The following is a 25562-nucleotide window of genomic DNA, read 5'->3' as shown; positions in this document are numbered from 1 at the left end:
ATGCAAGTCATGCACATTTTAAACACCGATGAATAATGCTGCCATTCTTCTATGAACTGTTAACAGCTGTAGAAACTATTATAGCCTGCTTAAAAACATGTCTCTGTAGTCAATAGTCTCCAGACACTTAGCAATACTAAAGCTATTCCTGTGGCTAAACTAGAATTGAAATGTGAATACAAAATTTGATTTATGTTGGAAATGAAACAACAAACATCTGATCTTTCCTTTTTTTTTAATAGCTATTCATACAAACATGAGCATCAGCTGCATAACTAGAAAGTGATGTACCAAAGTTACTGAAATTAGAAAAAAGGGAGACCACCCACAGTTACTTTCAAGAAGAAAAGATTTGTCAGGGATTAAAGGTCTCTGGAGATGATGGCTGGTACTGTCATGACTGCCTAGTATTCCACTCAGCCCATGGAGAGCATGTATCTCTGTAATGCGAGGTTGGCCAAATCAAATTTTCCAGTTGTATGAAGAATAGAAAAGTGATCAGCAGTTTCACACATGCTGTTGATTTCTAACTGATCACAGAGTCAATGGATAAATTAGTTCAGACTCATCCAAGGGGAATGCGTGAATCTTGTGCAGTGTTCCTGTTTCCCCCCCATCCACCTCCCCCAAAGCAAAAGTGGGAGCAAAAGGGATGCTTGGGCTTTCTCTGACACTTCTTGGATAATGACTTGGAAAAGGTGGGATGAGACCTGGATGGGGCAGGCAGAGGAAGTAAGACGTCTGAAGTTTCTAACACATTCTATCAATTCCCATACTTCATTAAACTAGTACAGAAACTGCATGCATAGAGTCCAGGCTTGATTCCTCACTCGGGTAAACTCCCACTGAAGTTCTTTCCTTTCTTCCTGTGTCCATGGCTGACTTCTGAAACTCAAGAAATTAAAATAATCATCATCATCATCTTGAATTTCTGAAAGATCTGGGGAAAAAATAATTAGATCTTTACTTTAGTAGTAACATAGCTAACAAATCACAGCTGCCCCACTTCCTAAAGCAAAAATGCACACAACCCAAAAACCAGTTGGGGCTACAAGTAATGAGCACCTGAAGCTCCTGGTGACTTTATTGTGGGTGCTCAGTAGTTCTGTTTAGAATGGAAGCTCTTCTGAGAAAGAACTTTTACTCTGTGTTTGTGCAGTGTCTACACGATGGGGTCCTGATCTCAGCTGGGGCCTCCAGGTGCTACTGTAATGTAAACAAACATTAACAATGATGAGGCAAATCGGTCCCTTAGAACTGGTTTGGTGAGCCGAACAGAGAGCCCACTCCTGCAGTTGTGCTCACTCAGACAAAACGCCTAGCACATTATGAGACTAGTAACTGCTAAGTCCAAATCCCTCTGAGGCAGTTGGTCCAGCCAGCCATCTCTCCTATCATATATGGAGTAGCTGTATTTAGCAGAGAGATCTGTCTTAGGCCCTAATTCAGGAAAGAAGTTAATCATGTGCTTAAATCTAACCCTAATCGGGAATCTCTTAAGTACATGCTCAGTTGTTTTCCTGACTAGCGATGCTTTCCTGAATCCAGGCCATAGTGAGTCCCTGTGTTGGAACATCACTTGAGTATTTTAGTTTTAATGTTTTTATCAGCTAATGAATCTTTCAGGGTTGAAAGACTGATCCTCAAAATGCTCCCAATTATATTGGAAAGTGGCTTCTTCCTACACACTTTTTATTCTTCAGCAGCTAATTCTAATTAATTTCTGGAGCTGTGAATCTCTTTTTAACCAGTAGCTGTTTGAGTGATTGTAAGGCCATGTTCTAATTTCTGTCTGATTTTGGGAGGCCGCCATGGCTAGGAGAAGGAAAGGCGTTATTGTTACTGCTGCTGCTAGTTCTAGGTTTGGTTTTGTAAATTAATTGTTTTAAAGCATCACACTGGAGTTTTCTAAGCTGGTGCTATTTGATTAGTGAATTTCCAGTGTGTCTCTTTTTCCCCATATGTGCAAGGCATTTCTCAAATTTCTCCGGCAGAGCTGCAAGCAGCTGAGTAATCTGTTTGTCTGCCTTCAGGACTGCTTAAATGTTGTCAAGCAGAGCTCTCTATACACATTCCTACTGCTTGGCTGGGGAAAAAGCTGTGATCTCGTCCTACCCATAGCAAACTCTGGGCAGGTCCACTGGGAGCCATCAAAATTAACCTTAGGTTAGGATGGGGATAAACTCTATCAGACGGACTGAATATTTATTGAGTGCACCAGCTGACTTCAGGGAAAATCTTGCTCCCTTGATTGCCTCCCATTAAAACTGTGCAGGACTGGCAGCTGTCCAGTGTCGTGAGCTCTAGCTAACACTAACATTGCCAACAATTGTTCTCATGTGATGAGTTAGCTCCCTCAGAACACTGATGACCCATGGATTTGGTGGAACTTAAGGACCCTGAGACAAGGCAACTATTTAATATATGGGCCCAATTGTAGCACAGACATATCGTAGCTCCTATTCTCTATAGCATCAAATTCAACCTCTTACAGCCTGATACAGAGCCCACTGTGTCAATGGAAAAAGTTCCACTGACTTCAGTAGACTTTGGATCAGTCATCTACGAGACTATACATCAGGGATTGGCAACCTTTGGGACGCGGCTCGCCAGGGTAAGCACCCTGGTGGGCTGGTTCAGTTTGTTTACCTGCTGCGTCCGCAGCATTATATTATATTATTACAGTCCTCTGTCTTCCATGAGCAGACACTGCTATTTGTGACAAACTATCGAATAATTCTGGGAGCAATAATCTCTGAAATCTTATATTGACAGTGTTACACACTGTACATCACTCTCAGGAAACAGTTATTATAAGAAACTTAATTCTAAAATATCTACTTTCCAATGATAAATCTATTAACTAATAATATTTCACATTTTACTGTAAGCCTTAAAAAGAAAATATTAGTTACTAAAATCAAGATACACAAATTATAGTTTAAAAACACTCCACATATCAGAGTTAAGGGTTGTTGTGTTTGATGAAATGTGTGTCTCTTTATGGTTGATAACAGTAGTGGCCTGGTTCCACAGCTGAGGAAGCAGATGGGCAAAGGTCGTTCTAAGCCTCCTTTGTAGCTCTTTGACCCTGGGGCTGACTAAAGGCTGATGACAGTGGAAAGCAACCTTGGGTTTTCTCTTGGGCCTGGTCTACAATAGGGGTTAGGGGGGTAGATCGATCTAAGTTACACACCTTCAGCTACATGAATAACATAGCTGAAGTCGACATACTTAGATCGACTTACCGTGGTGTCTTCGCCACGGTGAGTCGACTGCTGCCACTCCCCCGTCAACTCCGCCTGCGCCTCTCGTGGCGGTGGAGTACAGGAGTCGACAGGAGAGCACTCAGGATCAATTTATCGCGTCTAGACTAGACGCGATAAAAATATGACTGGGGATTGGTCCTGCTTTGAGCAGGGGGTTGGACTAAATGATCTCTTGAGGTCCCTTCCAACCCTAATCTTCTATGGGGGAAGGGATAGCTTAGTGGTTTGTGCATTGGCCTGCTAAACCCAGCGTTGTGAGTTCAATCCTTGAGAGGGGGATTTGGGGATTGGTCCTGCTTTGAGCAGGGGGTTGGACTAGATGATCTCTTGAGGTCCCTTCCAACCCTAATAATCAATGACCTCCGCTGGATCAATCGTTGCCCGCTGGTCTGGCGGGTAGTGTAGACATATCCTAAGTTACACCCTGCTGCCCACAAGAGATCAGTCCAGCTCTGGTCATCACCAGGGCATAAAGGTGCCCTGGCCACACAATACCCTCTTACCCCAAAAATGCCCCTTGTACTGGATTTCAATGACTCATTACACCAACTCTATGCCACCTGAGGACTTCCCTTTACACCATGGAAATCCTCCAGGAGCCAGTTAATCCAACTTTCTGGCTGCTGTGCGCTATTGGAATGCACAAGGCAGCTGGAGGAGAATTGAGCTCTGAATATTTATGTTCATGTTTATTATGTGGATAGTGTAAGATGAAGGTTGTCCTTAACTATTCACTTGCCTGCTTACTCAGTGCTTGGGTTTAGTAAATTGTGTGACAGATGATCATACTGTTGTCTCTTAGCAATGTTAACAGGTTTTTGAAATGATAATTTTGGGTTTTAGTATCTGTACTAAGCCCTCTACAGTAGTTAGTATCAAAGAAGTGATTCATGAACAGCAAAGAGGTGATTCATCCCCATCTCCCTCCCTCCACCCCAGTTATGAAATGATATCATCAGTTTGTATTTCCATAAGAACAGCAGAGGAAAACCCTTGTTTCACTGAACAGTATAATTTTGTACGCCACTTCCATCTCCAAACGAAAGTATTAGATCTACAGATGGTCATTACAAGCTAAAGGGGCAAATTTTCAGTGCTATAGGTAGTACATTGGATCTGCAGCATTCACGGACACTCCAGCTAGGAGAGTATAAAGACATTCTCATGTATTAATAAGAAGTGGTGGAGAAATCTCAAACATTTCAGCATTGATTTAGGGATAAAACCCGAAGTCTGGATACTTACTACAACTGTCTCCACCCAATCAGATTCTCCCTCCCTCACCCAATTCGTCCGTCTAGCCCAATATGATCCACAATTGCTTTTTCTCTTTCCCTCCAACTCAGGGGCTGTGGGACACAATTTAAAGTGGTGGGACTGTGGTGTGACTCCCGGGAGGCCTGGTCCTGCCCAAAGGTGGAGGGGTTGGAGACTGAGCCAGCACTGCACTTATCCCACAGCAGTTCTTGTCCCTTAGGACTGCTCCCTGCTCCGTCCCATTGGCTCTCACCGCAGCATGCAGGCAGGGCCCTTCCCTCATGACATTCTGCTCCCTTCCCGGCCCTGGTGCCACTGGATTGCTTGCCCTGACTTGGGCTGTGACAGGTCAAAAAGCGGTTGGGCCATGTCCTGGGTGACCCCTTCTTGCTCCGGCTCTGTAGCCTACTCTCCCAACTACAGTCAGTAGATCATCCCACCATCCTAAGATCAGCTGCATCCATTGCTCAGCAACATCCATTGCTCAGTGTTACCCGACTAACATACACCATTTTCCTAGGTTAGCCCTCTCATCTGCCTGATCCACAATAGTGTCCCCGCAGCCCAAAACAGGTCCTCAATCTTCCCAGAAATTGTTGGTCACCAGGTTCTCAGCGGAATCTGGCAATCTCAGCTAGACCCACAGCTGTTACTGTATTCACACTATGTATGCTCCAGGGCTTCCCCAAGGCAGAAGTGCACAGGATTGCCTTGCATCCCGCTGACATGGGAAATCCTCACAGCACTTGAGATTTGAAAACGGCATTTAATTTAATATCAGAAATTAAATTAACCAAACGCTAAGTGTGTGTCTGAGAGACAGACAAAGAGAGAGAAGACTATTAGGTTTCCATGAACACATTTACTGCTCTCTTCAAGGTTGACATTTTAGGTAACAGTTCTTATCAGTTTTAAAAGCCGTATGTTGGGCTGGGCAGCACACTGCTTCTGCAGTCATTCTGGGTGATGTCAGCCTGTCATCACCCAGGAGCCCTAAGTATACTGCAGTTTGCCATGCCTTGTAATTAATGATCTGTCCTCTGCAGAGCAGACAGCAATATACGTACAGCTGAATAGCTACTGTGTCAACGATGACAGGCAGACATTGCCCAGAGTGACTGCGATTTTCTTCCAGTAAAACTTCTTATTCCTTCTTTGTAGCTTTTACTTGGGTGCCTATTTATCTCTCTGATCCCATGTGCAGATGCGCTATAATGCTATAGGTTCATCTATTTGCACAACTCATGCCTGGTTCACACACTTTCCCCATCAGCTCTAATGCTGACACAATATCTTATGTCAGCATTGTTAGTGTTAAAACACACAAGGGAAAATAACCCTGCCCTCCACCATGGCTGCCAGTGCCTGCTCTGTCACCAGAGGTGGGAGTGGGGCAGTTTTTGGGGAAACCTCACAAGAACATCTGCTCCGCCTGTGCTCCATCAAACTCTGCAAGGACACCCTGCATAACTCTGAGCAGCAGGGCCTGGGGGCTAGACAGAGCCAAGGCAGGGGTGGGCCAGGAGAGGAATGGAAGCAGGCATAGGCGCCGACTCCGTGGCTGCTCTGGAGCTGGAGCACCCACAGGGAAAAATTAGTGGGTGCTCTGCACCCACCAGCAGCCAAGCACCCCTCACCCCACCTCCTCCCCCTCCCCTTAGCGCACCATGTCTCTGTTCCTCCGCCTACCTCCCAGTGCTTCCTGCCACCAAACAGCTGTTTGGCAGCACTTAGGACTTTCCAGAAGGGAGGCGAGAGGAGCGGGGAGGCATGCGCTCAGGGGAGGAAGTGGAGAAGAGGCGGGGCAGGGGCAGGGACTTGGGGGAAGGGTGCGGAATGGAGGCGGGGCGAGGGCAGTGCAGGGGTGGGGGAGCACCCACCGGGAACAGTGGAAGTCAGCACCTATGGAAACAGGGGCTGATGGATCTGCTGCTACACAAATCCAGTAGCCACTGTCCCAAAACTCTTGAAGCACAAGAGCAGGTGGTGTAAAGGTGGGTTTAATCTACCTCTTTACCCACTGCTCCTGAGATGAGCTAAGATCTGGCCCATTTAGTGAAACTATTAATTTTATATTTGGCATCTAGATTTCTTGATGATGGGTGCTTTGGAAATACACACATCAGACTGATGAACAATGGATCTAGAGGTGGTGTTTAAGATGTTTCTGATATCTCAGTGTGTGTCATCTGGTGCCAGACACAGGAAATTAGAACTTCTCATGAGAACTGTGCATTTTATCAATTTCACCCACTGAAGCAACTTTAGCCACTAGCTATCCTTTAAATTCAATACCTGACTACAGACCCAAAGAAAAGTCAGTAATTATTATTTGTATTGCAGTAGCACCTAGTGACCTGGTTGTGCTAGGTGCTGTACAAACACATGGTAAGAGACAGAGCCCATGACCCAAAAAGCTTATAATCTAAAAAGACAAGACCGACAAAGGATAGGAACAACGAAGAACTGTGCTCCTCAAACACTCAGTTGGGGAACTAAGACACAGGCTGATTAAGAGACTTGCAAAAGTCAGATAGGAAGTCTCTGCAGCAGAACCAGGAACTGAAGCCAGATCTCCTGAATTCCAGTGCAGTATCTTAACCACAAGATCATCCTTCTCCCTCATCCTTGTCATCACTACCGCTATAGATTGTATGTGATCAAAAAGGAACTCAGTCACAAGTGGAAAGTGAAACTGAACCTTACTTTGGCTACAATATATATATTCTCTCAATAAAAAGCTAAGAGCCTGAATTGCCACTCACTCACACCCATTTAACACCAATGTAACTCTGTTGAAGTCAACAGAGTTATTCTTGATGTATACTTTGAGAGGGTGCTGTTAGTATCTATAAACTGAGCCCTTTGGAAATCAGCAGCCTGGTCACTTAGAACACTCAGGGCCCTTGCTGTGGTTAGAGTAGAAGGGACTTAAGTAGTTTGGGTTTGGAAGAGGTGAAGGGATCACTTGTACTTCCAGGGAGCCTAATGAGCTAATGGAGGTAATCAGCGCACCAGCTGGATGCCCTGAGAAGACTGCAAGCAGTATAAAAGGCCACAAAACTGCTCCTATATGGTGATGTACCCAAAGCATAAACAACAATAAGGACACTTCATGAAGGTTCTATAGTGGACTGTTTATACTAGTTAACTCACTCAAGACTGCTTATCCAGGTTTCCAGAAGCTGAAGGGGGAACCCGTTCACATACACAAATATACATGAGAGGAAAATCTCATCCATACCTTGACTTGGAAAAAAGATAGTTGTGTCTCAAGTTGATAAAAATAGGTCTAGCAAGTAGGCAAAATTCAGAAAGAATATTTCATCCTGCTGAAACAACTGCCCAGTACTTTTGCCCAAGTTATTTCTGTTATCTACTGCTGATTATGCTAGGTAGGCCTGGGTAGTAGCAACCATAACACCTGTTTTTAAAAGAAAATGGTAAACGTTTTTGTTCAGATATCATTACCTTGTATTTTCTTCCCAAATCCTTCCCTCTTGTTGAACACCTGATGCTTTCCTGTTACATACAGTAATGGATGACTTTTCCAGTTTGTACAAATTATACTGTATGGTGGATACTAGAATGCAATTACACAGAAAAGTGCACTATTCAGTTATTCCACATAACCTGAAACCTCAGCTCCCACAGAAGCAGAAATCTAAAAGCCACATCCTACTCTTTTATATGTGCACTTTCCAGTGGTGCCAATAGGATTGGTGCTTCTGGCTCAAGGACAGAATATGCTCTACACATTTTCAAACATACCCCATCAGTTTGGACTTGCATATCTGCACAGGCAAAAATCTGGATCTGTCTGCACTAATATCATTTTGTCTAACTACTAGTTCTGCATGTAAAAATTCTGTTTGCAAAAGTAGAAAATATCCTTGTCAAACTGTGGAAAGAAGTTTTAGAGGTTGAGAGCATTTTGAAAATTTGACCTCAAGTGCCAAATTCATCTCTGGTGTAATTTCCCTGTCCGCTAATTATTTAAGCCAGGGACGAATAAATTTCTAATGTCCGCTAAACAAATCGTCCATTTTTCTTCTGCAGTGATGATCAAAATATGTTATGGAAAAAGACGGTCATAAAGTATTATGAAGGAAGGGAGTTTAATATAACTAGGCTTCTAATGAAATTTTCAGCTGCTGCCCATACATTCTAAACAATTCTATAATTTTAGTTACATTAAAATATGTTTGTGACATAAATGAGCAAATTTTTCTTGTAGTCAACTCATCCCCATTGCAGTTAAATATCACTAGAATTCACACAAATTCAGACTGATATTAGATAACGGATACAAAAGCAAAATAATGAATTAAACATTTTTGTATAAAAAAATAAAAAATCCAGATTACAAAGTAGGTAACAGAGGCTGCTCTAACTCACCACAGGGACTAAACTGGCCCCTGACCAGACTAGTGAATCTGTACCAAACAACCTGTATTAACACCAATTAAATGTTAATTTCACCTTTTATAAATCATACATATAAAAGCTGATTTCAGTCCCAATACACACAGGCCAAGAAGGAACTATTATCAAAGGATTGGATTCTGATCTCATTTGCCTTGGTTTAATACAAAGCAATCCCACTGAAGTCAACAAAGATACTTTGGATCTACACCAGTGCAATGAGAGCAGAATCTGGTCCAGTAATTTTTTTCACCAAAGTAAATAGTGTTGGCAGTTACTGGTTCTGTCAGTAACAAGTGTGGACTGAAGGGTTTGTTTGTTGATTTATATGCTGCCAGCTCCATTCACTTTTGTTATAACTCTTGAAAACACAGTTCCAGGGTATCCCTCCAAGGCCTTAATTTAAAATGGATCCTGTTTCAACGGCAGACCGGAACAGGTTACTTATCCCCATTAGTTCATTTTGCTAACAAGCATCACTCCGACTAGGGAAGACAGAACAAAAGAGAAATGTGTTTATACCAGTATTTACACACAACAAAATGAAAAGAATCCAATATCAGACAAACAAAATGTACTAAATATGTCCTAGTACTAAAAACAAAGAAGATAATCCCTTTCTTCAGTCCTCTCAATGCTAACAGATAGAGGCTTGTGTAATAAACAACCTGATCTCTCCAGCAGTTACACCAGCCTCAAAACTTCAAGCCACATTTTCTCCAAGATATTTACCTCAACGGCGCTCATATGATCTGTGGGATTCACAGATCCCTAATACTGTTTCTTCAGAGCTCACTCTCTGAGCTAAAAGCAAAATCCACCTTTAGCTCCAGCAACTGGCCAATTTAACCTGCCACCAACTAGCTCCCAATTCTAGAACTCAAAGGCATATATCAATGCAACCGAAGAGTTTCCATGGCAACTCCCAATGTCACCTCTGTAAATATTACTGCCAGTGGACACGGATCCCACTCATATGACAGGAATATTAACCTCTGTGACATTGGCCCAAGTCAAGTGACTGATGACAGAAAATAAAGATGGGTCTCTAACCAGCACTCCTGTGTGTCACTCATTTATTACAAATGTAATGACTAGTGAGTGTAGCATTCATTACTGGGCACTGTGTTACCCTCCACATCATCCAGTCAGTAGAGGGTTCCTCTAATCCTCAGAGTCCAGGAAAAGGAAAGGTGTCTCGAGAGAGCTGACAGCTAGGTGAGAGCAGGAACAGCAGACTGGAGGTTGCCGCAGCAGCAGGAGAGCTAGAGGGCTAAGAAAGCACAGCAGGGGAATCCAGGGCAGTGGCCTGCAGGCAGGAGGCCAGCATGAGACAGGTTACAAGAGAAAACTTTTGCCTTGATACCCCAGTACTGAGCTGCCCACAGGGGCTGGGTTAGGAACAATTGTTTTGGTCATTGATTGTAATTGCAGATCGGGTACGTGCACCTTTTATTTCTGCAACCCACTTACAGAAAAAAAAAATGGTGCAACTGTTTAAGGCAGTGGTTCCCAAACTTGTTCCGATGCTTGTGCAGGGAAAGCCCTTCGCAGGCCTGGCCGGTTTGTTTACCTGCTGCGTCCGCAGGTTCGGCCGATAGCAGCTCCCAGTGGCCACGGTTTGCTGCTCCAGGCCAATGGGAGCTGCTGGAAGCAGCGGCCAGTATGTCCCTCAGCCCGCACCGCTTCCCGCAGCTCCCATTGGCCTGGAGCAGCGAACCGTAGCCAGTGGGAGCCGTGATCAGCCAAACCTGCGGACATGGCAGGTAAGCAAACCGGCCCGGCCCACCAGGGGCTTTCCCTGCACAAGCAGCGGAACAAGTTTGGGAACCACTGGTTTAAGGGAAGCCAGCGAGAGCTACAGGGGTAGAACTAAGTGCTTGAAGTACCTACAGCGCTGGCCTCCACATTCATGATGCAGCCAGTGTGCTAGCAGACTATCAACCCACAACACTCGCAGCAAGCCCCTGCAGTGGGATTGGTTGCAGAACTTCCAGTGTCACATTCTGTATTGCCTTGCACCTTATGTAGTCGTCTTTACACCTGCACAAAGGGAGGGTAAAATTTGACCATACTGATTTAGCAGCATTTTACACTGTATAGTGTAAATTATGCAAATAACGCCACATAGTGCAAGGCAGTGGAGAATCCAGACCCTTGAATATTGCAGATTACCAGCTCCCCTACAAAGGGCCCAACTGAACCATTCTCACACCAAGTAATAACTGATTTTCAGGGAAAAGCTTGCCACATTGCAATGCAGTGCTTCCTGAAAAGAATTCATACCTCTTTCTACTAGAATTTGTGCCGGTATTTTCCCAAAATAGAAGATTCTGGTTCCTAAGAGGCATATTTTCAAAGCTTAGAGTGAGAGATGTATGTACCAACTATTAATGCGGTCATGATACTCTGGGACATGATAAATGAGGCCCAGGGCCTGATTCGCCTCTAGTATCAATCACAAGTACCTCAAATGAAGTCCACGGAGTTTCACCAGCGTGACTCTGGTGAGTCTGATCACTATTTTTAAAGCAAGGTATTCTCACTTGAAGAAAGGGAATAGGATAATACCATTATTTTAATCCTACAGCTACTAGGTAACACAGAAGCAATGGTAGCCCTGCACCTAAAACTTTTCATGAATCCAGAATAAATGTAAAAACCTACAGGCCTGATCCTATGCCACTGAAATCCATTGCAAAACTACTGTTGACTTCAATGGGAGTAGAATCATGGCTTACAGTAACACAAATGTATTTCTATATTTCAGGTCTCTGAAAGCAAGCAAAGTACACGCTCTCTTCCTGACGCGAGTGTTAATGGGAGTAACATACATGGACTGTGAAACAAATATAAGTCAGACTGTAAATGTTGGCAGTTGATGAGAATTATGAAGCAAGTCCTAGTGAGTGTTCAACGGTGCCTTTCCTTGGATATTTAGAGCAAAATCTTGTCCTGTCATTTGAAGGTGAGTTGTGGGGGAGAGGGAAGAGAGCTGCTTTTCCCCCAGCTCACTCACTGGGCAATACTTTCTTATTAACACCTCATTCTGCACCATCAAAGCCAACTGGAGTTTGTCCATTGATTTTAAAGGGTGCAAGATTGGGAACTAGGTGAGGGGCCCACCAAATAAAGTTGCTGAATGAAATTGTCAGATCTAAGGAGGCATGGCTTAGAAAACTGCAGATGGGGCTAGCCTCTCAGCCCATTTCTAGGGCTGCTTTTCACAGCAAGCACTATGTGGTAATTCATGCTGCTTCTTGCTTTTCAAGGCAGCGGTTAGCACCACTGCTGAACACGTTGTACTCAGTCAGCCTCACTGACCCATCCTACCTCCACAGCGTGTGTAAACCCCTGATGTTAAAAAAGTGTCATTGCTCTATATATATATAACCAGGATCTGAGTTAAGAGCTTTTGTACATAAAATCTATTTCTGTAAATGACTCCTATACATTATATTACTTCTGAATGCATCTATATAAACTAAATATCATCTGGTTTAAATGCAGCCAGCAATAAAGAGGCACAAGGGAAAAATCTAAAGCAGACATAGTACTTTTTTTTATTATTAATTGTGTCTTTACTACTGTCAATTACAAGACTAAAAAAGTGTGTCTCATTATTATGGTGTGCAGCACACTGCAAGATGATCCAATTTAATTAGATGAATTCCCATTTGTTTCTAATTACATTCTTCATAAAACAGTATCTGGACACATTCCTGATGATATATTTTTTATTTAGATGATTATGCAGCAGTAAGGAAGGAGGAGAATATAGCTTTTTATGGCTTCAAAGATTCATGCAAGTTTCTCTAGTTTTGATAGTATCTGAACACCCAGTAAAACTAACGTCAACTAAAGGAACACTTTACTAACTCCATGGATGCATGCCACAGGCTTAGGCTGCAAGATTCAAAATGAAACTTACTCAGTGTTCATGGATCTTGGAAGAACTAACAAATCCTTAACTAAGCATCCAAACCGCTGACTAGATACATATCTGCTTCCGGCTGTATCTTTGGGGCCATGTACATTTCATAGCAAATTTCTTTTCATATTTACCTAGCATTTGTTATTATGGCTTTCCCAGGTCACAGGACTTTTGGTGTTTGCCAGAGAAAACCTCTGCTAGCTTCGCATTAGTTCTGTTCTGCTCTGATTTCAACAGAACATTGATTCCTCATCAGAGTTATATATTGATATTAACTGTGAGAGATTAAAATCCATTAAATATTGACTTTCTGGATGTGCAGACATCCATTTCTCATAAAATGGAACCATTACTTTAACTTCATTTTAGATTTTTACTGTTATGTAACGAGCTAACCATGTTGGGCCTGATTTTCAAAAGAGATCAGCTCCCATATAGACACCTAAATAAGAGCCAGATTTTCAAGAATGCTCAGCTCTCAGCAGCTCCCACTGTGACACTTGCAGACAGATTTTCAAAAGAAATAAGGACCCAATGTGCTGAGCACTCTTGAAAACATGGTTTATTTTGGTGCCTAAATGAGATCTGAGCTCCTTTGAAAATATGGCCCATTGGGACTGACCCTGCATGATAGCGGTCCTTACTCATGTGAGTAGTTCTGTTGAAATAAAGGTCCACTAAGTTACAGGGATACTCACGTGAGTAAAGATTAGAAAGCCTTTTCCCAGGAAGTAGTTCTTGGGCATATAATGGCAGTGCTGTGAAAGACTGTTGAACTACAGAGTTGAGTTCATCTTTACAGCAGTGATGGGGGCAAAGCAACTCCTATTTCTAGAAGTCCTCTGAAATATCTTGTTGAACAATGCAACAGTATTCTCCAGGACCCACATTTTATATCCAAACACCTCATATTTATGATCACCTATGTAATCTGCCCATCTTTAAATAAAAAAAGGACACTGCACAACCCTTGGAACGTGACAGAATTTCAACTGAAAGCTCTTTCCCTAAAGAAGGAGGGGTATTTTCCCCCTTTTTCCCATATGTTTTCTCTATTCACTGTCTCATTCAAATAAGGCATTACCTGGTAAAGCTTAAGCATCAATTGTGTCAGCACCACTGCACTACACCCGCTTTTATGGCTGGCGACAATCTTCCTACAAGCAGAACACCTCCAGGATCTATGAGGCAGAACATGAAGGTGCAGCAATGGCTAAATACTTTTAAAGGAGCCTGCATTTCCCCCAAAACCAGTCCTCGACTGTCACAGTGCAGAAGGTGGGGCAGGACCTCGATTGCCTTATTGTATATCACAGCAGTCTAACACTCTTCTCTGATGTAATCAGAGATATTATGCCTGATTCTGATCTGACTTTCTCCAGTGAAATCAATGGAGCTAAGCTTATCTGAGATCAGAATGGGGCCCATTCTCTCTCTTAAGTCATGCACTAAGGACCATCCAGCTACACTCACCTTCCTCCTCTAAATCACAAGTCCTGCTGTAGGCTGTTCAGTAACAAGCTGTCAACATAGCTCTCACTACTGATGTGTTTTATATAGAGTTAACTGTGCCTTTAATTCAGAGGTCACAACAAATGATGAGCATAAAGTGTGAATTATGTGGCTAATGATATACAGGATGTATATCAGTGAAGCAGTGGAAGAGGCGTGTGGGAATCTTGATATATATGTAAGATCTGTCTGAAGTCTGATATATGAACCCAATTCATGCCTTTTGATTTCAGTGGTTATATCAGGGATAAATATGTCCTACTTAATTTCCTCTGTTTACCCAGTGCTATATACATTTTCCTAAAAATAACTGATAACTGACTTTCTTTTACTCTGATACACAAATTGGATGAGGTAATATATTTTATTGGATCAACTTCTGTTGGCGAGAGAAACAAGCTTCAAGCTAAACAGAGATTTTCTTCTTCTCTGTAAACCATTACTAGAGAGAGAGCAAATATTATGGAAATGTTGTTGACTGTCTCTCTTTTTAGTCTTGATCTCCTAATCTGAAGCATATTTGGCTAGCGTTCATAGTCATCCATTCAACTGGTGGCTGCTATTTTTTAAAAGTTGTGTTGCCTTACAAATTCATTGACAGGAATATTGCTAAAAAAACTCAGCTATCTAAACAGATATTACTTTGCTATGTATAAACACAGATCTGCAATGCTCAACAATGTGAAAAATTGTCTAATTTTAAATTATTTATCCAATGATTTAATACCTTGTGAGATGGTCCAATGTTGTGACATTTCATTAACCATAGCTAACAACTGACATTATACAATGAAATGTATGTTCATTCATGGTCATTGATCTACCTGACCATTACCCGTATCTATAACTTCTATGAGCTGATCACACCCTTAGTAGTTAATCAGTGTCAGAACAAGTTAACAGGAACTGGGAACCCAGAAAACAGTAGCAGCCAGTGAGTGATACTTCAGGAACACGGGGAAAGTTCTAGAAAAGGGTGGCAGTTTGGAAAAGAGAATCTGAGAGAGAGAAACTGGCAGTCTTTGGGAAGGGCTTTGAAGAAATAGAGGAGGAATGGCAGAAAGAGGATGGGAAAATGCAGAAGGATGGTAACAGCTGTAAAAGCATGCAATGCATATCTAAGCATGATCTATGTCTCATGGAGGAGGAACAGAGCAGGAAACCAAGACTGGAGCCTGATTCTGATGTGAATCACACTGGTTTTACAGATCCTGGCCATCACATTGACAATGCAAAGCAGTCTTAAGTGCCCTGGACATTCACACTCCATAAAAGTAGGCTGCAAAGTCTCTCTTTCCCCCCACATTCAAGGTGGGTGAGGACCGGTGAAGAAATCAGCTTTGAAGCAGAAAGTGGGATTTGTTTATTCCGTTGGTTTGGCTGAATGGCTTGATTCTATTATGGGTTGGACTTTTATATTAATGTTCTGAAAATGTCTATGTGATATATTTTATTTGATGTACATGCATCATAAACTATTGGAAAGACACTGTGTGTCTTTGTTAGACACTGTGTGTCTTTGTTAGAAACTGAAATAAATATATTAAATAAAAATATTAAGCATCAAGAAGTGATCAGTTGTAGAAAGTAAAATTTACCATCAATATGGCCTGGGAATCCCAAGCAACTGCTCTTGCAAAGATGTTGCAAAAATGGTAACAATAATAAACTACTACTACTACTAATATATACTTCTGTAGCGCCTTTCATCCAAAGAGCTCACTGGAATTTACAAATATCACTTAAGGTTCACAACCTCTCTGTAAAGTAGGTGTGACCCAACGATCCTTTGATGCCAAATTAATTTGGCAGAGGACACAGAAGGTGCATAGAGTTTTACAAGGATTCCATAGGTTGGATATCTACATAACAGTTCACCAAAAGGAGGCATGTCAGGTCTCTACCAAGAGCCAAAATCCCACTGGTCATCATAATCATAATGAAATGTAGGCAGAGATAATATTTAAGAAGTATCTATATGTATATCTATATTGAAAATTATGATCTTACGGTCTTGGAGTTAAGGCAGGTCACCAGGAGGTGACATACCTCTGAAATGTTCCTTTCACGCAGAAGGTAACCAATACCCATGTCCCTGTCTAGACATTTGTGTACTGTGTGCCTCACACTGCAGGCCTATTTGTATACGCAGCCAGGTGTGGACTGAGTGAATATGAAATCTACAAGAAGAAATCTACAGGAAGAAACAAACAAGGGGGTGTCCTGTATATGAATAAAGACAAAGGACATGTCTGCAGTTTCTTGGAGTGCAATGAGTCACAATGAATTCTTCACTTAGAAGGCAAACCGACAGCGAGTTTGTCTCAGGAAAGGAGAATCACAGCCAGCCTGACCGAAAAGCGCTGCAAGAATTTTGGGTGAGCAACACTGTACAAGCCATGAGCGTATTTGGTTAATTAAGTATAGGCCCCAGAATGCATACTTCTACTTAATACTTGATTCTCTATGCGCTGTTAAATAAACTGAGGCTTGATTTCACTATAAATAGATCTAAGTGCTGTGTGTTAAGCAGAGCAGTGATCTGAGGTGCAAGTGGTAAGCTGAGGTGTACTGTTTATTTGGAAGCAGTGAATCTGTGAATACTGTGAGCGTCCAGTGGACACTCCAGACGTTCAGAGGGCCTGAGGGTTGGAATGTGCCCATCACTAACCTGTGGAGTGATAGTAGGGCCTGCGAGACCTAGAGGGAAGTGCTTGTGTTGCATGTGGACAGTGGTGTTGTGGAGCTGACCCATGGCAGACACAGGACAAGGTTTCCTTGTGCTAAGGGCAGGTGGTAGCGAGGTGCCTCACAGCCTTGGGAAGCATCACAGTAGGCAAGTATTATTAAGGTGAACAAACATCCCAATAAAATCAGGACTGTCCTGATTTTTAGGCGTTCATCCCACGTCCCAACTGATGGCTGATCGGGATGCAATTTGTCCTGATAGTTTGCGCCCCCCCCCCTTTTTTTTTTGCTCTGCCGGTGACAACCCCCCCCCCCCCATGTGTCCTGTTATTTTCTTCCTCTCATCTGGTCACCCTAAGTATTATATACAGGTTTACAGACTGATAAAGTGAGGTACAGAAAGGTTAAATCAGTAGCAGAGCTGAGATTAGAACCCAGGGGTCCTGGATCCTGGTCTTCTGTGCTAACCAATTCCTTCCTTATACCAGACACATTACACAGACTTCTTAAATGACTCTATGAACTTGGCATCTCTACTCCAGTGAAACTGTTTCACCTGGCAACACACAATAGGAACCGACGGGTAGAAGACTAAGCATTCAAGCAATTATCTATGAGCATAAAATGTGATCGCTGAGAGAGTAAATGTCCAAACAAACGTTTGTCCTGAGTTAGCATGTCTATGACTGAAGGGATCTGTCATTAATATTGTGCTCTTGGCTGGAGTAACTGCTAAAAAATAATTGCTTTTACACCTCAATAATTGTTTGGTCCTACAGAATAGAGCTGAGTAGGAGGGGAGCATCAGTATGGCATGTACCAACCCTTTTAGCTTCTAGCAGAGTTCCACATGCCAACCAACTTTCTGATGAATGGATTGTCTGCTTAGTAACCCACTTACTATGAATACAGACAGAAAGGATCTAATGCCTGCCACCATGTATCTCCTAAACACAAAGAAAGAAAGATGCCTGTTCACAGGCTGTAGGCACTCTGGCAGATATCTAAACTCACAATCCATAACAGGTTTCAGAGTGGTAGCCGTGTTAGTCTGTATCAGCAAAAACAACGAGGAGTCCTTGTGGCACCTGAAAGACTAACAAATTTATTTGGGCATAAGCTTTTGTGGGACGATGTGGGTTCTAGCCCACGAAAGCCTATGCCCAAATAAATTTGTTAATCCATAACAGAAATTCAAACACCAACAAACTGGTGACCACTTTTCCCCCTCCCCAACAAAACAACCAATCAATCAGGGAGTCACGAGATTTTTATGTGAGGGATTGCGGGCTCCACCCCAAACCCCGCTTTGCCTCCAGCATTTATAATGGTGTTAAATATATTAAAAAAGTGTTTTTAGTGTATAAGGAGAGTTGCACTCAGAGGCCTGCTGTGTGAAAAGAGACATCAGTACAAAAGTCTGAGAACCCCTGCCATACACGATGCAATACCCCAGGCAGGACAGACACCATATAACTTATTGCTAAAATCATATCTCATTGAGTAAGGGTATCATTCGTCCACAAAATATGTTCTTCATTTTTTAATTAAAATTGTTGAATTTGACAAGCTGTATCCACTGGGTTCTTATTCAATTTAATAATGACTCTTAAAAACAAACTTTATATTTGTGGATAATCTAAGCTTTATACCCAGATGTACAGACACTCTTTTCCCAACCTATTATAGAATTTTTTTAACATTAGCTTTAATAAAATTTTTACCATTCAGCCAATCTTTGCAGCAAATCAAAATCAGCTTGTCTTTATTATATTCTAAACATACAAATAATTGTTTTTTAATTTCAAAAGCATTCAAAGAACTTTACAATATTCGCTAGGCGGAAGATATGTTCTCCTGTGCACGTGTAATGCTAAGAAGGTAATAAAACAAATATTAGTACCAATGTGTTCGCTGAAAACACATATACTTTATGCCTGTTACCAAGTTGTGCAATACAATTACAACAACTTTGTCAAGGGCTGAGCAAGAAAAGCGCTATCAACACAGGAGTTGTCTCTTATCCTATATGAGACTATATGGGCAGTAATTAATATTTCAATGAAAATAATTATATGTCATGTGCCACCAAAGTAGATGCAGTACCTTTTTTTACATCAGACTGTGAGACAGTCCCACTTCTGCACCACCATGCCATGTCTGGGTAAAAAGACTGCCACTCATCCCATTTGACAATATTCAGAATCTTCAAAGGTCATAATTTGGAACCGATGCTCTTGTTGATGATTAGCTTCTGTTAATGACAGGCAAACAATTTAATCTGACACAAAAAAGAGGGTAAAGACACCCAGGAAGAGAAAAGAAAGAAAATGCTTGCAGTCGCCAGCTACCTGTACTAAGCAGACAATCAGATTCTCTAAAAGAAGACAAACTGTTAGATTTTTTAAAAAGCAACAAACCCGAAGTTCTTAGCAATAAAACTTATAGAATAAAATAGTTTCGTTATAACAAATGAATAGCGACTAATAATAATATCTACATAGCGGTTTGCAGAATCACAGCAATTTGCAAACATTAAATGACATATCAACTTTAAATCATTAAATTTCAAAAATGAATTAAAAAGTAGTTTCAGGGACTGCACCCTCTCCTGAGCCCTTTGCCAATTTTTCTAAATTTACAATTACATTTTCTTATGTTTAAAAAGAATACTCTCCCCCATTATTATGAGAAAGTTACTTTTCCCTTTTGTTTATGTCGTTCTAAGGGATCAGCCCTACAAATACTTATGCATCTGAATAAATTGTTTTAAAATTTATCCAGTTCATCTGCATATTTGTTTGGACTCTTGATCCTACATTGTGATCCACAAAGGGAGTCTGCTATCAGAAAAACTGATCACAATGCAGGACTAGTGACTAATTGACTACCCAGAAGAAACAGTGCAAGTGATTGTACACAAAGTGTTGTGCATTGCACAGGGTACATAAACTGAAGAGAGAGAATATCTGTCAATTTAGGTGTAACATATAACAACATCAGGTAAAAAAGAGTTCAGACATAAGTGTGATTTTAAGTTGTTGGTGTCTCTTTAATGAAGTAGGTCCTGATCTTACACAACTGCACACAAGAAGACCTCTGACTTGAAGTCAATAGGACTCTGCACAGGTACAGGGGTACAGTTGCACACAATAACTTGCAGGATTGAGAATTTAAGCCTTATAACACCACTGTGAAATAGATAGATAAATACTGTTTCTCCATTTTAGATTGTGAAATTGAGAAAAAGTTTACTGGCAAAAGTTTTAAATAAATGATCACTAATTTTGGATACTCATCTTGAGATATTTAGGGCCTGAACAATAAAAATCAAGCCCTTGGGTTTCTCAAATTGGACACCCAAATATTAAGGCTGCAGCATTTGAAACAAATGCAGAATTCCTAACTGGGAGAACAGAGAGCTGCTCACAGAAAAACACAGCTTTAATAATAGCATGTATATGTTACTAGTCAGTATTGTAAATATTTATGCATATCCAATAATCCCTGACTTTGCCATCACCTGATTGAAAGAACAGGTCTAGGCATCACAACTTTGGGATTGCAGCTACACCCAGCTCCCGGGGCTATTGAAAAAAATTGTACCACGGCTCTCCTGAGTTTCTGGAGGTATTTATGTCTGTATATGTTCCAGGCTGCAACATATCAAGAGAAAGAGCGTACCGTGCACTCAGACAGCTTTAGAGCTTTTCTTTACGGGAAAACCTTTGCTGTGCTGTGTAGCACGTGTCCTGATCTGCACCCCCAGGCCTGCCGTGTTCTGATTGCAAGAGCAGGGAACACAGGTGGCCGCACTGCTTGCTAAGCGCTTGCATAGTTCTTTCAGCGCTTCGGTGCCTGGTGCCTTTTAGGCCCTCGAGGACCATGAGCTCAAAGCCCTCTTCCTGCAGCAGGAAACGCACCGGGCCAGTCCCTTGGGAGATGTAGTTTTCTCTTTCACCCTGAAAGCTTCCTTACCCGGCAGTGCCTATGCCTGCGAACGCGGTAGCTCAGCAGAGCCAGGCAGTTCCCAGCCTACAGCCCCCCGGCGCTAGCCACGCGTTGCCCATCCGGCAGGGACAAGACTGGGCACTGGGCCGAGCCTCCTGGGTGGCGTGGGGAAGACTACACGCCCCATGATGCAAGAGGCCGTGCGCGCCGGCGCAGACGGGCGTGCCCTGCCCTGGAGTGGGGGTGGGGAGCGCGGCGGAGAGCAGCGCCCGGGCGGGCAGTGCCGAGCGCGCTAACCCAGGAGCGACCATGCCCCGGGACAACATGGCCTCCCTGATCCAGCGGGTGGCCAAGCAGGCCCGCATCACCTTCCGGAGCCCGGCGCCGGGGCCGGGCTTCGGCGAGAACCTGCACCGGCTGCAGCAGCTGCTGAACGAGGTGCGGGCCGAGGACCTGCACCTGGTCCCGCGGGGCCCGGCGGCCGTGCCGGGGGCGGGCTGCCCGCGGGCCGGGGCCGGGGCCGGGGCCGGGGCGGTGCCGCCGGTGAGCTACATGCACATCTGCGAGACGGAGAGCTTCAGCATGGGCGTGTTCCTGCTGCGGAGCGGGGCCTGCATCCCGCTGCACGACCACCCGGGCATGAACGGCATGCTCAAGGTGCTCTACGGCAGCCTGCGCATCGCCTGCCTGGACCCGCTGCTGCCCCCGCCGCGCCGCCCGGCGTCCGCCGCCGCGCCCTGCTCCGCTCGCGCCAGCTCTGCACGCCCGCCTCGCCGCCCTGCCTGCTCTCGCCGCACACCGACAACCTGCACCAGATCGACGCCGTGGACGGCCCGGCCGCCTTCCTCGACATCCTGGCGCCCCCCTACGACCCCGAGAACGGCCGGGACTGCCACTACTACCGCCTGCTGGAGGCGCCCGCCGCCGAGCCCCACGACCTGCCCCGCGAGGTGTGGCTGGTAGAGACCCCGCAGGCGGCGGATTTCTGGTGTGGCGGAGAGCCCTACCCGGGGCCCAAGGTCTCCCCTTGAAGCCGGTGGAGGACGGACGGTCCCCCCTCCCCAGCCACTATTTCTTCCCCGGCAGGGATCGTGTGGGACCCGCTGGAGTAGGGGGCCCCTCCTCCTCCGGCAGGAGGTCGAAGAGTCGCCAGCAGCGGGACGGGAGGAGCTGGCTTGTGCCGTGGCTCACTCGAGATGTCGCAGCGGCTACACTCGCTGTACAAAAGCCATAGCCACGATTCCCTTCCCAGCCGCCTTTGAAGTAATGCTAGACACTACAGCAGGCCCAGCTCCTAGTCCTCGGGTGCGGAAAGCCATTCCCCAGCCTCCCTGGGACATGTGTGCATGTCTTGGGCTATCATTGTCTCAGTTCAGCTCATCAGTTCCAACAATGAAGCATCCAGCTGCTGGGGCCATGGGCTGCACTCTTCTAGGGTACTGCTTCTCTGCCATGGATAATTGCAGTAGAAACAACTTTTTATACACAGACCTTGCCCCAGAGGAGCTGATTGCCACTAAACTAAGGGTGGAAAAATCTTGTGTGTTTTTGCCAATGGTGCGCACAGGAGAACAGTTTCTGGGGCAGATTTATGGTACTATTTCCCTATCCAAATCATCAGAAAGACACCAGCCAATTAACACACACAGGAAACCCAAATCATATCCCTGGCTGATTTGGTGTGTTTTATCAGGGCAGTTATACAGGCTTAGCTGCTTTATGGTGGCTGAGCATCTCCTATTCCTGGCTAAAGAGAATAGCAATATCCAGCCAGAACTACCGCTGTTAATGACATAGACTGTATTTGCAGGAAAGCTACAAAACTAAAACCTCTTTGTGCTTACTGCCAAGCTTTTTGAGTGGAGGGCACTAAAGGATCCAGTGGATTTTTTTTTCTCCTTTTGACTGATGTGAAGACATGCAAAAGTAGTGCTGTTTAAACTTCCACACAACTGAATGTTAAAGTAAATACCAGTATTTTCTCTAACCACTTAGGACCACTGTTTAGTTTTTGATACCCCTCTTTCATCCCGCTTCCTTCCTAAAGTTAAGAGAATAAATGCAATAAAACTTCACTCTTCTATAAGGCATGTTTGTAAATACTCTGAAAACTCATGAGGTGGTATTTCCAGCCTGTCTAGGCCCACTGACAGTGTCTCCTCAAATGCAGCTTCCCTACTTTGTGGGTAGGAATAGGGAGTTTATCCTCACCACTCAAGGTAATAAACAAATGGGAAATCTTCAGTGTTTGTTGGGGATTGTCTCTGAAATGAGCATCAAGAAGATCTAAATGGAACTAGGAAGACATAGAACAACTCTTGGGCCAGGAAATGCTCCTAGAATCAACACTAGCCATTTCTAAGGTTACAGTTAATTATAAATTAAGGTTTGTCACATTATAAAGGGACATTGTCAGATAAACTACTTTAAATATTCCTTACGTTACATAAAACATAAGATTAAAACTGAAAACTTGTAAAATTTGTGGGTCTTTTGTACATTTCTTTGATTAATGAAAATAGAACAGTCAGCTTCTAATCAATTTCACTTTAAAGCACTCATGCAGCCCTATGTTAGGTGGAAACACTACACAAGTTTTTTTTAAAATGTCATTGCTATTTAAATGTTTTGTGGGAATTCTTCTAGTGGTCTTAGAGCTGTATATAAACACAGTCCTTTAAATTTGGGACCGGATTTGACCGGAGGACATTCCTTGAAAGCGAGGCCTACATTTTGATACATAACAGAACATTACAGGCTTTATAAGCCCTGTGTTTTCCCTCTTTATACTATTTATAAATATTGCTTTTTCATAAGGCTTTTCATAAACATAGTGTAAGAAAACAGTGAATTTTGCTTTGCTGCGGTGTAAGCAGTCCTGAGGTTTAGTTTGCCTATGATAGTATGATCTTTCTAACAATGAAGATACTTTTTCTATTAGTGAAATACTCTGTTTATACTGCAGGGAAAGATTTTATGTGCCTGCATATCTTAATACACACTTTCTACTAGAGACCCAAACTTGGGTAGCCTTGACTCTCCTGGTCTTGGAGTAGTGACTTGACTTAACCACTTCATAATTGATACAGGAACCTGTTCTGGAAGTTCTCCCTTGACTATTTTTTCTTTGTTTTGTGCATTTTAAAAGCAGATTTGTTTTTCCTGTATAGTTGCTTATGTGTGTTTTAAAATAATCCTTTTGTGGCTCTGTATTTAACAATACTTCGAGGAGCTTGTTCTTGCCTGCAAAAGATTGGATATGAAATGCACTGGAACACACACTACATTTTCAAATCTCAGTTTTCTGAAAAACAGAAGATGTTATTTCATGCAGTTTTCATTTATTTTTTGGCACTTCAAAGTGCCTGATTTCTACAGCTGCCATACTTGCTTCTCCTGGAATTCCATTGCAGCTCAGCTTTAAATAATAAATATGCAGTGAGATCACATGTTCTCTTATATTTAGTGGTTCTTCAGTATATTGAGTCTAATTCTCTGTTCTGTAACACTAACGAAGACCTTTTTTTCAGAATTCCTTATGGAAAACTGCATGTAGGGTGCAAGCAGCTCTACTGGAAATACAAACTACTCCAAAGAGAATTTTTATCTAACCTGTTTTAGTCTCTTTTGTCTTTCGTCTCTCTCTCTTTGCTGTCAGTTTCACACAATATGTAAAAACTAGTCATGATGTTTAATGGGATGTGACTTTAATGCATCTTTAATGCTAGTGATCCCTTACATTGCAGGATGTTCTGGCAACAATCACAGCAGAAGCTTTATTAAAGTGGAGCTAAAAGGACCAGTATTAAAACAAGTCCTAGTGCCAAGAAGAAACAAACAACTAAGATGCATTAAAGAAAAGCCTTTTTGTTTAACAGGTTTTGCAACCTTCATATACTTAGTAATTAGAATTTACTTCAAACACTCTTACTATCTTTAAACAGAAGGCTCAAGTCTGTATTGCTGTTCTTTCTCACTGCAGCCTGGGTATTGTGTTTTTATAACAGCAAAATTACTGCTGTTGATGATGAACTATAGAATAAATACAAGATATCTCACGGTTGGCCTCTGATTATTTTCCCTTGCAAGTGTAAAAGTCTTATGAACCCAGCTCAGTGAAAAGAATATTTTTTTTGTCCTTTTGCACTCACAAAGGTCTGTTATGAATTATTTTTGAATTAATTCCTGTATAGTTTATACATAAGGATGAGTCTTTCCTGTTACGTAAGTGAAAATGCCAGGGCACTGACACATTAATTTAGCTGTATCTATGGCTTCCTTTCATAAACCTTCTATGCTCCCCATATAGTCAAAGTGCTGTCTAGTCTCAATATTTTGTAAAAGCAACAAAGAATCCTGTGGCACCTTATAGACTAACAGACGTTCTGCAGCATGAGAGCTTGAATAGTGAATACCAGATCAGAGAATTTGCATTGCATTCTCAATATTTTGACATTTGAGGACAGGTGTAAATCTGAGTTAAAGGCATTGACTTAAGAATGTAGTGTCAGCTGTCTTAAAGTTTC

General features: G+C 42.8%; 1 protein-coding gene and 2 long non-coding RNA genes across 3 annotated transcripts; 2 read left to right on the top strand and 1 right to left on the bottom strand.

The window, feature by feature from the left end:
* Window positions 1-216: 216 nt before the first annotated feature.
* Window positions 217-9818, bottom strand: LOC120369374. Its single transcript, XR_005583116.1, has 2 exons — window positions 9684-9818; window positions 217-885 (listed from the first exon to the last, which is right to left on the bottom strand). It is a non-coding gene; the product is annotated as an uncharacterized LOC120369374 (long non-coding RNA).
* Window positions 9819-9996: 178 nt separating this feature from the next.
* LOC120369379 lies at window positions 9997-16792 on the top strand. The gene is made up of 3 exons (XR_005583129.1): window positions 9997-10169; window positions 11722-11919; window positions 16550-16792. It is a non-coding gene; the product is annotated as an uncharacterized LOC120369379 (long non-coding RNA).
* A 4083-nt stretch (window positions 16793-20875) lies between these two features.
* On the top strand, window positions 20876-25124 carry ADO (2-aminoethanethiol dioxygenase). Its single transcript, XM_039482632.1, is given in 2 exon segments — window positions 20876-21760; window positions 21763-25124. Coding segments are annotated over 2 exon segments (720 nt in total). The 5' UTR covers window positions 20876-21345; the 3' UTR covers window positions 22068-25124.
* The last annotated feature ends 438 nt before the right edge of the window (window positions 25125-25562 follow it).

This window comes from Mauremys reevesii, linkage group 7 (genome assembly GCF_016161935.1).
Source record: "Mauremys reevesii isolate NIE-2019 linkage group 7, ASM1616193v1, whole genome shotgun sequence".
In the NCBI taxonomy this organism is placed as follows: Eukaryota; Metazoa; Chordata; order Testudines; family Geoemydidae; genus Mauremys; species Mauremys reevesii.
Note: the sequence above shows the minus strand (reverse complement) of the source record. Positions and strands in the feature narration are given on the sequence as shown.